Raw genomic sequence first — 12,284 nt, forward strand, 5'->3', positions numbered from 1 at the left:
CCCGGACCAGCAGCGTCTCATTTTTGCTGGCAAGCAGCTCGAGGATGGCCGCACGCTCGCTGACTACAACATCCAGAAGGAATCCACACTCCACCTGGTGCTCAGGCTCCGTGGTGGCATGCAGATCTTCGTCAAGACCCTGACCGGCAAGACCATCACCCTGGAGGTCGAGTCCTCTGACACCATCGACAACGTCAAGGCCAAGATCCAGGACAAGGAGGGCATCCCACCGGACCAGCAGCGTCTCATCTTTGCTGGCAAGCAGCTTGAGGATGGCCGCACTTTGGCGGACTACAACATCCAGAAGGAGTCCACACTTCACTTGGTGCTCCGTCTGCGCGGTGGCCAGTAAGCTCCTGGCCATGGATCTGCTTCTGTCTCTGGGTTCACAAGTCTCGTTGTCCTCGGTGTCCTCCAATGGAGTCTGGTCTGTGTCCGTTGATGCCTGAACTGTCTTTGTTTGTATACCATATACTGTGATGCAGTGTTATCGTTTGTATCTGCAAACTTCTGCTGGTGTGCGGAAGCTTTGATGAACTTAAGAATAAGTGAGCCCTGGAGTCGGTCCATAATTCTGTTTGTCTTGCCAGTTGTGTTGTACTGTGGTTTCTTGCTATCTTTCTGATGCATTTGATGGTACATGTTTTCTGGTTGATGTAAAACTTGATTACCTCTGTGCTCAGTCCTTTACGTTTGAACTGATTTTGTATTTCTGTAATTTAAGTGCCAACTTTACTCCTCAAATGTTCTGAGAAATTGGCCCATTTTATAGAAAATGCGTGATTCATCCGGCTGATATTGCGCGTCCGGCAACCTCCCGCCAAAGACGTTGCAACTCGTGGCGTCCGGTGCCGTGAGGGTCGTTCCCCGTTGCGGGTCGCCGGTGTTGTGGAGAAGGACACGAGCACGAGTTGAAGTTGCAACAAAAGTTACAACTGCAAATTGAAACAGAGAATAGGATTGCAAGAATTCGTTGTAGTCCCAAGTTCCAATTATTGGTGTGTAGCATTTTGGACAATGTAATTTTTCACAAGTGCAAAACTTCCAAGTTACATCATATTTATGAAAAAAATCAGGGCCATGTATGTGTAAAGATCGCATTGCGCGACACATGTCACTGTTAACTATGTATCAACATGATCTAAATCTGAATATGTCCTTGATTTACCACAAGCTGTTTTTGAGTTGCTACCTCTCTCTTTACATCATGGCTACCTCTGCTGATATCTTCCATTCGTATCCAGTGGGTTGACGAGATAGTGAGTGAAAAAGAGAAAAGGAAGATGAATTAATCAACCAACGCTTGTTAACATCTGAAAAAGATGTTGGGAACAATGTGAAGGTAAGGGAGGCTGTATAAATATGCTGTAGTTCAACTTCAAAAATACTCAATGAAAGTATAACATATTTGTGATAAAGGTGAGACATTTGATGGCATGGAGAATTTGAGACCATAGATCACGTGCAATGTTAGGTGCAAAGAGTTAATCCCGTTGAAGGTTAAAATTAATAAGAGTTAAAATTACACATGTGTATGTTGTAAGGAGATGAGCACCCAATATGATTTGAACATTGATTTTGTTTTGTGTAAGGAGACATTTTCGAGCACCTACAATGTTTGATCAAATTTGGAGTCACAAAATTTCAACTTTTTTGAATATATATTCCTTTTTTTAATTTACTATTCACGAGGGTATAGGGACACCCAGGAGTTACCACAACTTTCCTGAAATCTTTACCCATCAAAAAATGTTTACTAACACCTGAAAAAGCAAATAGTGTTATTCTTGCGAGGACTGCTCCTTCGTTTGTTTGCTGAAAGTTCAACATCAGAGGCCAATTCCTTGTGCAGCTACATGGCATCGATTTATCAGATTCAACAAAAGGAGGTTGACAAAATTTCACTTCATATACTGTATTATTATATGCACCCTCCTCGCCTGGTAACTGCACCTTCACCGGCAGAGCTACAACCCTGGCCACGCCCCCAGCTGACTGGGTTGCGTTGTCTTCAGATGAATCGTACGCGTCTGATCTAGGTGCGGCACATGTATGGTTCTTTGAAACTCTTTGGGAGAAGTTATCTTTGCCACTTGTTAACATCTACTTCCTCCGTTCCCAAATGTAAGTCTTTCTAGAGATTTCAACAGGTGACTACATACAGAGCAAAATTAATGAATCTACACACTAAAATATGTCTACATGCATCCGTATATTGTATTCCATTTGAAATGTCTACAAAGACTTATATTTAGGAACGGAGGGAGTATTTCACTGCAACGACGTGCTTGAGGCTGAGATAAGTGCTATACTAGAAGGTGTTGCATTGACATTACAGTGGTCTACTGAACCTGCGGTTATTCGGTCAGACTGTTCCAAGGCACCGGATGCCATTTCAAAATGGTTATCTTAATCGCTCGAGCTCTGGACATTTAATTATCAAGATTAGAAGAAGATTTATGGAAGATCTTGAGTTTATCCTCAGGAAGATTAGCCGTGATCACAACAGTGTTGTCGACTACTTAGCTTATGCTGTCATACCTAACATTCACCCTAGCTGGTTATGATATCCATCGGATTGTATCTCTAGACTCTTAGTAGCCGATTGTAACCCTATTATAAACATTAACTGTCATTGCACCAACCGCCGATGTGCAGCTGCGATGAAACCTTACAGATATGATTATAAAACATCCAACTACATAGCCATGAGTCATCTCCATGATGTACAATCATAATAGTGTGAACTATTCTATGGAGCCATCGGGCTGATTCAATTGCTCTTTTGCACCAATCTGTGTATGAATTAGTTGACGTCTCATTATAAATCACCTGCATTTGTAAACACCTTTCACCATCTATTAAATGTCACCATTGTATTGCCGGTGGCTTTTCCCACTAGGATTTTCTTCAGTTTTTCAACTACCAGTCTTTTATCTACCTGCACACTATGTTAGTCTTCTTGCCTTCTTTATTTATACAGGCTAATTCTATTTCCACACTAGAAGCACTATCTACTACTCCCTCCGTCCCATAATATAAGAGTGTTTTTTACACTACACTAGTATAAAAAACGCTCTTATATTATGGGACGGAGGGAGTACTATTGTGTTTTGAATTCAAATTTGGTGATGCGGTTTTAGGTGACACTATAGATCTGTTACAAAAATAGAGGTTTAAACACGAATGAGCATAGTATATGAATATTACGGTCAATTCACTGCCATGATGAGCAGATCAAGCTTAACACATTTTGAGAGCTCATGGCCTGGATCTCAACTCGGCATGGGAGGCATTGGAACAAGCAACGCTACGAGAATGGCGCCGGCCGGGAGAATCAAATAATATTCCGTTACTTGTCCTTACTCAATCAGTTTTTTAGCATTACATCTAATTACTTATGTATGGGTATATCATACAGTATTGCAATTATGCTCGGTTAGCCTCCAGTTCTAGAGGTATGTGTATATTTGGCATAAAAATATTGAAATTTGCTTGAATAGATCCATTTCAATTTATTGTATTGAAATTTACCTACCTAAATTTCGACCCGTCCCGCCTTTTTGGACCCAAAAGACCTAAGAATTCCTATCCTAGTCACAACATATCGTTTATTATGCTGAAATGCTATTTTTTTTTTACTGAAATGCTATTGAAGACTGATGTTGATTGCGTATATGGGTTTCTCGACGGGGATGGGGATGGGAAGCTTTTTATCCCGGTAGGCGGGTACGGGGATGGGGATGGGCATGGAAGGACTGTCGCGGGGACGGGGATGTGAGTCTAATAACCGCCTGGGTAATCCTCATTGCCAGCTTGAGTAGCACTAGACATTGGCGATATATTTTGTGCACTAGTAGATGATTTTTAGTGTTTTGAAGAGTAAACACAACAATGTGGTTTCTTTAAATCATTTTAATTAACTAAATTCACTTTAAAAAAATCATGGGTCCGAACAGCCTAGAACAATGTGAACTGTCGATTAGACGAAAGCTGAGTTTGACCGTGAACAACAACATACTAGGAAACATCCACTTGACTCCATTCCGAGCATTCAACCATTAGCAGCCAACTCACCGATCAATCTAGAACGACCGAACCGAACGGAACACTCTTCTGTGTTCCAGATCACCTGCCTGCCCTGCTAGTCATCTTAAGCCCATCAAGTTCATCTCACCTGCTCACCATACAATTACGATTAATCATAGCTGATACATGCCAGCAAGTCAAAGACGCACCGCAAAGCAAACTTCGGTTTGATGCCCTCATAATTAAATCATTTCGGTACAGTATAGATAGATTTGATAAACACTACAAGCTTTGCACAACGATTCCATATGCATGTACGTACCAAAACGAGTTCACGGGAAATGTCCCCAAAAGTCATGGCGATTCCTTTCTGTCCGCATGTCGCTAGTGTACACGGCGAGGACGCCAACAATGCCGAGCTCGGAAAGCGACGCCCCGTGAAATAGTGTTTGGTCGAATCTCCTTTTCTTATTTCCCGGAAAAAAAATTTATACTAAGAATTTAAAGGGAACCAAAGGATGATGAGAACGAAAGCAACATCCACGACGCGACGCGACGTGTGGGACGGGAAGTCAGGAGCGGAGGCGTTCTGCCGTTGCTCGCCGTCATATAACGTCGGCATATAACACACGGACGTAGCCACAGAAGCAATGGCGAGCAGGGTTTCACCGGGAGTTTGCGTGGATCGAACTCTTTTTGTGGATTGCATTCGAATTTCCGGCATTAACATCAGACAATGGGACTGACATTTTGTGCGTCTCCCGAAAAAAAAAAGTTTTAGTCCATCCCATTGTCGACGTCTTCCTTATGCTCTATCATCAACCCACTATGTTGCTGCCGGCCATCTCCAACTTGTGGATGGTGTCGTTGCCGCACCGCCCCACCTTAGTTGACTCGCACCCTCCGCTGCCAATTAGGTCATCCCTCTATAACTCTCTAAAGACCCCTTCTTCGGTGCCAGCAACCCCCCCACCCCCAACCCCGCCCCTCTTCCCTCGTCAGCACATGTCGATCCTCCGCCAACGCCACTGTCAGCCATGTCGCCCACTTCTCCAGCTTGGTGCGCGTCATCTCCACGAAAGTTAACCGATGGATACATCTCCAGACAACATACATTCAACAAGTGCCAAAAAAATTGTTTCTAAAAATATGTTATGCCATTAACCCATAATTTTCTCATCCATCACTCGTGCCTTGCTTCGTGCCCCCTTCGCCAGCGCCTTTCTTTTTTTATACTTTATTCTTCTCATCACTTTTTATCTTCAATGGCTTATCATTTTGTTGCATTTTATGCATCCTAATCTTGACTATCGATTGATCATCTTAGATTGACATTGTATATGGGCACGCATGCACATGGCTTTAGCACACCTTCTAGATGCCCCACTCCAACTGGCAATTCGAACAACATCCCTATTGTATTGCACCAACAGCTAAAAGGACATTCAATTTTTTTTTCACAAATGAGTCTAAAGTATCCTTACTAAAATATACGCGTGGCACCCTAGTATTATCCAGGACTGTCAAACCATGTTTTAGGACTCAGAACACAAACTAAATTCAAATATAACAAAATAAAGTCATGTAATTCAACAAACTGGGTCAAATGTTTTCAGCCGCAAAATATATTGTTGTAAAGTAGCACTCCCTCCGGCCCCAATTAGTTAACTTAGATTTAGTGTTAGATACATCCGTGTCTAGACAAATCAGAATCAACTAAGGCTGCATTCGGTTTGAAGGAATTGTGGAGGAAAAGTGCAGGAAGAAAAAACAGAGGAAAGTTTTATGTAAGTAGCGTTCGGTTCGCAGGAACGAACTGCTATATTTCCGGAGGAAAGTTTCTATAGCCTCTGATTTCACGGGAAAAAAACATCTGCCCAGAGCTCTTTTTGGGGCGGAGTCCCGAGGTGAGTCACGGAAAAGCTACTACTAGAGGCCCACAACATGGGGTGCTTCGGTCAGGTGCTGCGATTGGTGGGTCCCAAACTTTTGCATGTTCCATTTTCCCTTTCCTGTGAAGGAACGTCTTCATTTTCTACTTTCCTAGTTTGTCTATCCCATAGGGGCCTCCTTGATTCGCAGGATTATGAAAACGTAGGAATAGAAAAGGTAGAGTATTGAAGTGGCATGCCCACTTGAATCCTATAAGATTAGCAAGGAGTGTTTGATGTCACAGGAAAAACAAAAAAATTGTAAAAAGAGGTTGGAGTGGATGTTAGATTTCCTTTAAAATGTAGTACAAAAGATTTCATAGGAAAAATTCCTATGAAAACCAATCCTATGAATCAAAGGAACAACATAGGAAAAAATCATAAGGATTCCAATCCTCCAAAATTCCTATAGAATTCCTTTGAATCAAAGGAGCACCTCAATCTTATTCCTATACATGTTTTTGTTCCTTTGTTTTCTATACATCTGTTCCGAACGGGGCCTAATTTGGGATGGGAAACTGCGGGGGTGGGGTGATTCCTCCCCTGGCTAGCTAGGGTTTCTCGTGCCGCCGTCGTCGCCGCCATCTAAGAAATTTTGGTCCCCTCGCCTCCAGTTTCCATCTTGGCGCTGAGAGCTGGGGGACCTCGGATCTTCAAGATCTCTATGTTCTTCGTCAACGCTTAATGATCATCAAGTTTTGTAAGAATAAACTTCCTCTTATTCTTTTGGCAGTGCCATTAGGTTAGAGAGTTTTCCGTCCTCCCAGATTCAATTATTCGGATCTGATGAGTTTATGTTGTTGTGTCAAGCTCTTTTTTGGTGGTCTGATTCTTTATGGAGGTGAAATCTTTTATCGACACCATGATGAAGATATAGTGATTCGAGGGCCTGCACTTCTAGGGGATCATTCCTGGCCAAGTATGTTCATCGACCAAGGCTTCCCATCAGTTTAGATGGGCGACTCAAGGCGCTTTCAAAAACCATTATTGGTAATGTTCGTGCGAGTGAAAGAGTGACAATATCGTTGCTCCAGTCTAATTGCAGCCTCTTTACCGAAGTCTTTGGGGGTATTTCTTCGAGCAAAGATTGGCGCCGTGTTTCCAAGAGATTTCATTGTAATTTTTAGTCATAAAAATTACTTTGTATTTTCTTACATGTTAGGTCCAAATCAGTGTACCTGTAATTGTTATGAGTATGAATAAAGTTACATGTGTTTTTTTTAAATGCACCACACCAACGGCGTGAGCCCGGCGGCTAACTCAAACGGCCACCAACCAGCCAAGCCCCCAACGGCACCAAACGGCGTCATCTTTGGAATCTCCTCCCCATATCCATTGGGGAGCAACTACAATAGAAGCTGAGCTTGTGATGCAAAAATAGAAAAACAGTTCTGGATATGGATTGAAGATGGAAGGCACAGATTCTGGTGAGGGATCCCACGCCCCTGAAGTGTACATTTTACAGAAACCCCCTACTTAAGAGTAGATATAAAACCAGACTTTTGCAGTGAACACCTCAAGTCTCTCTCAAATCAGCAGCGTTGATGCCCCATCTTTGTACATATCTGTTTATGTGGGACAATCTTGGCTTCTACTACTACATTAGCTTAAAAAAATGCAATACCTACCATAAAATATTTGAGTGCATGAGATAATTCAGCCATTCCCTTCAAGCATTACTAAACATACCTCTAGAATTGGATAATCCATGTACATTTCCAGAAACACAACATAACAGACTTTTCAGTACATGTCAAGTGATATGACCGGCAAAATCATGAGAGGATCATTTTCAGTATATGACCGGCAAGACTGGGTATTGTAAACTAAAATGATCACCACTCAACAAGCATTACTATTAATAATTTCAACAGACTTTTGCCTCCAGTTCTAGTGCTTCCAAATGGTACATGGCAGAAACGTTGGACCCCTCGGTCTTTAGTAATAGTGCTTCCTATAACGTGCCTCAGACGAAAAAGATTAGGACGAGGGTCTCCAGACCGCTTTATGGGAGGATGGGTCCAAATATTGCTCAAGAACATGCAAGGAAGTTGCAAACATGCTGGTTAACATCTTCAAACATCAATTTTTAAGAGCAAGGCAATTATTTCAATCATCATGTAAGGACTTGAGCAAGATGAAAAATAAAACTGAAACCCTCATTACCTAATGCAAACCAATTATTCAGAACAAGAAGATACTTTGGGTCTGACATTATCCTACACTCACACTGGAAAAGCACCCATTGTTTTTCCACATAAACAACCTTCTCAACATCAGAAGCCCACACATACTCTCCGGAGCAGTGTGAGAAAGACAAACTTTATCTTATGAAGATTTTATCGGTTAAGTTGCCACGAACAGGGACACATCCCTGCAAACTGAAAATCAAGTACTTGCAGTTCATAAGAGCATGGTTACAACCTCCACTAACCCCATCCCGGCACTAAACAAGTCATCACATTTTAGAAAATGGTCCAGTGTGATAGCCAGTTCATAATTGCTACTAAACTACATTACCCAGTAACACAATCCAGCCAGTGAGCAGTTCACCCAATTTTGAACAAGGTACCCTGTGATAGCAAGTTCATAATCACTTGAAATTATAGACTAAATATGCAACAAAATTGGTTCTATGGGAAAACACCAATTACCTACAAGTCCATTCGGATATTGCCTCCACACACGTGTCTGGTGCACAGGAATCCCGAATCACAGTGATGTCTTCCAGTAGCATGCATCAGTGCGAGAATTCATCATTCGTCCAGGTTGTGACGCAACTTGGTAGCATCTTCATGTGTAATTTAATGAGGACGATGTCTTTCCACTGTTCAGATCAGCCAAGCGCAACCACACCTGTGTATTTTCCAGCGGCTCCAAATCCACACCGGCAACTCGGCGACAGAGTGCCTCTGCATATCTCTTTAATTCAGCCGACAGTGCCGGCACAAAACATGCAGAAATCCTGTGCACAAATATATGCTTCACTTAGATGACCTAGATCTGGGAATCCACCTAGGGAGAATTGCTGGTTTGCGATGCTATTCAGGTTAATCATATGCATAATCTAAATGGTCAGCATGACAGCACAATGCAACACAATGGTATGTATCTTGCTCCTCGAACAAAATTAACAAATACTTGCTTCATGTTACTTTATGTAATATATGCAGGACATCTGTCGTATTTCACAAGGATAAGATTTTTTTTGGCCTGCTAGTTGAAATATTATGATACTGAATTGCATAACAGTGTTGCAAGCAAAATACAAGGAGCAAAAGCCTTTGAACTGCTATCTTCAGGACTCAAAACAAAATTAGGACATCTAATTTTCCACTTGAAACTCATCTCTTGTCCTATGATCCAATATAAACTAACGCCCTTACTTTTTTTGGGGGGGGGGGGGAATCTACCTAATTATTACATTGTAAAAAACTCCACCGGATTATACAGCAAGTTAAAGCAGTTTATACCATCTTGGTGTTACTGACCAATAAATACATCAAGAAATCCAATTCTCTCTGCAATGCCTTGTAATTTGTATGGACTAAGACAACTCGTGCCTGAACAGATCTTGGCGCGTGAAAGATTTTGATGCATGGATAAGCCACAGTTGAAGTCCAACACAGAAAAAGAAATAGTGGCTGAGTACTGCACAGGAACATATGTTTTCAGATAAAGACCAAGATCAGTTGGATCTGATTGAAACTATTATAACAGATTCAACATGAACATGTACGAGAAAATACAGTAACAAAATAGAGATGTAGTATAATTCGACTAGCTCATAATGCTTTAACAAAAAATATGAAGAATGAACACCGTGGCGGCGATTTCTAGGTTCGCACCAGTGGTTGGTCTGGAAGAAGGCGAGGAGCGTTTCGAGCTACTGCTAGATCTTGAGAGGAGGAGGTAGGGAGCACGCCCACGAGTAGATCCTAGGGCCCGTGAGGGCGAGGAGACGACGATCCCACCACCGGCTTGCCGTACGCCGATGAGATTCCATTTATTCCGCCTCAAACTAGGCCGCGGGAGCCGTCGAAGCGGAGGTGGAACGGCACCACGACTGGCGTCGTGACCCAGCTTGGCTCTGGATCTAAACGAATGCCGCCGCCCGGGAATTCTTGGATCTGCGCTGCCGCCGCGGCCGGAGGGGAATCGGTTTTTGGACGAGGAGGACATCGGGCGGAAATTAACTAGAAAGGAGGAACGTTTTTGCACATAAACATGTAATTTTGCGGCTGAAGCACCTCTGCCATGCATCCATCTCCAATTCAGCGGTCTAGAACTGGTTTTTCTATTTTTGCATCACAAGCCCAACTTCTATTGTAGTTGCTCCCTATCCATTGCGTGGTGGGACGGACTCCGCGACCGCCTCTCCTCTTCCCATCCCCACACGTCACGTCCGGCGTGCCGTAGCGCTTCTTCCTTCCCCCAACCCCTCCCGTCGGATCCGGCTATAAATTCCTCTTCACACATCCGATCCAATCCAGATCCCCCTCCAATCTCATCGGGAAACCTCCGATCGAAGCGAAGCCAAGGCTCTCTCCTCCTCCTCACAGCCTGTTTGGTAAGCACTTAGGCAGAGGAATGGGAGTTTGCACAAGGGTGTTTATAAGGGATTAGTCATGGGAAGTAGATTTTTACTCCCATTCCCTTGTTTGGTATATGATGGAAATTAGCGTGGGATAAAACTCTGCTCACGAATTAACAGGGTGCCCCCTGGGAAGAAATAGGTGGGAATTGGCTTCCTCGACTCCCATTGCCCTTCCTACTTAAACTCCCATTCCCTCTAATCAAACAGTGGACTTTTAATCTCCTCACCTCTCAACTCCCATTCCCCATCTCGAATTCCCCCGAACCAAGCACGCTGTCAAGGTATGGATGCGAGCCTCCGATTTCTTCCCCTCCTTATCGTCATGTGCGTGCGTGCGTGCCCTGGGATCGTTGCCAGGAATACCTTGATCGGTTGTTTGTTCCCCTCGATTCCTATTAGCCGTTGGGAGCAGATCGATTGCAGCCTGTTCGATTAGTCGTGTTTGATTAGGCTCGGTTGTAGTTAAATTTCTCTTGGTTATGCCATGATTTTCGACTAGATCTGATGCGATTGTTGTTGGTTCGGCTCATCTATCTGGTTGTAGTTAGTTAGTTCTGCTCGGTTGTTTAGTATTATTCTGGATTTATGATGATCTGTCGAAGGTGTTATTGGGATGGGATTGCTGTCGGTTCGGTTCGTCTTATGTAGTTGTAGTTAGCTAGTTGCTGATTTTGTAGCCCTGTATGATCTGTGAATTGATACACCTGTGATTTGCCAGATTAGTAGTTCTTGTAGTATTCGTACTTGGGCATCGAACTCTTAGATTCATGTTGGTTTGCCCATATTACTGTTGCTTCCTAGACTTGACCAGCTTGTTCAGCACAGCTAGTTTTACCTGTGCTCCCACTGCAGGCCAATATTGCGCTGGTATATGCTTATATGCAGTTTTGCAAAAATTTAGCACTGCATGGTTTACGGGATTCTAAGTTACAATTTCATCTGTTACCATCTGGTTCATCTATTATTTGACGTACTGCAGATTTCCCTGTACCGTGCCTTACTCTTGTTTTATTTGGCTCATCTATTGTATCATCTTGGTTCAACTATTGCTTATAGATCTGCTAATATATTGTTTGATGTATGAGATAGGGGGTTCTTAGTTACAATTCCACCTCCGCTGTACATCTGGTTCATGCATTGTTTTGATGTACTGCATATTTCTCTGTACAGTGCCTTACTCTTGTTCTGTTATCTTTTGTATCTACAGATGCAGATCTTTGTGAAGACCCTGACAGGCAAGACCATCACCCTCGAGGTTGAGTCCTCAGACACCATCGACAACGTCAAGGCCAAGATCCAGGACAAGGAGGGCATCCCTCCGGATCAGCAGCGTCTCATCTTTGCCGGCAAGCAGCTTGAGGATGGCCGGACCTTGGCCGACTACAACATCCAGAAGGAGTCCACACTCCACCTGGTGCTGAGGCTCCGTGGCGGCATGCAGATCTTCGTCAAGACCCTGACCGGCAAGACCATCACCCTGGAGGTCGAGTCCTTTGACACCATTGACAACGTGAAGGCCAAGATCCAGGACAAGGAGGGCATCCCTCCGGACCAGCAGCGTCTCATCTTTGCCGGCAAGCAGCTTGAGGATGGCCGGACCCTGGCTGACTACAACATCCAGAAGGAGTCCACACTCCACCTGGTGCTCAGGCTCCGTTTCTGCATGCAGATCTTCGTCAAGACCCTGACCGGCAAGACCATCACCCTGGAGGTCGAGTCCTCTGACA

General features: G+C 43.5%; 2 protein-coding genes and 1 long non-coding RNA gene across 4 annotated transcripts in view; 2 read left to right on the top strand and 1 right to left on the bottom strand.

Moving 5' to 3' along the window:
- Positions 1-12,284, top strand: part of LOC123166192 (polyubiquitin) — a 38,100-nt gene that overhangs the window by 1,709 nt on the left and 24,107 nt on the right. The window lies entirely within an intron of this gene.
- Positions 7,629-10,079, bottom strand: LOC123166193 (uncharacterized). 2 transcript variants are annotated; one of them, XR_006483392.1, is made up of 4 exons: positions 9,809-10,079; positions 9,452-9,611; positions 8,615-8,925; positions 7,629-8,533 (listed from the first exon to the last, which is right to left on the bottom strand). It is a non-coding gene; the product is annotated as an uncharacterized lncRNA (long non-coding RNA). The 2 variants fall into 2 exon arrangements; XR_006483391.1 differs by having other exon boundaries at positions 7,629-8,925.
- LOC123166191 (polyubiquitin 11) overlaps positions 10,537-12,284 on the top strand; it is a gene marked incomplete in the record, with an annotated part of 3,239 nt that continues 1,491 nt past the window's right edge. The window contains 2 exon segments of the mRNA XM_044583961.1: positions 10,537-10,838; positions 11,765-12,211. Of these exon segments, the coding sequence (XP_044439896.1) occupies positions 11,765-12,211 (447 nt within the window).

This window comes from Triticum aestivum, chromosome 7D, assembly GCF_018294505.1.
Source record: "Triticum aestivum cultivar Chinese Spring chromosome 7D, IWGSC CS RefSeq v2.1, whole genome shotgun sequence".
NCBI classification, from domain to species: domain Eukaryota; kingdom Viridiplantae; phylum Streptophyta; class Magnoliopsida; order Poales; family Poaceae; genus Triticum; species Triticum aestivum.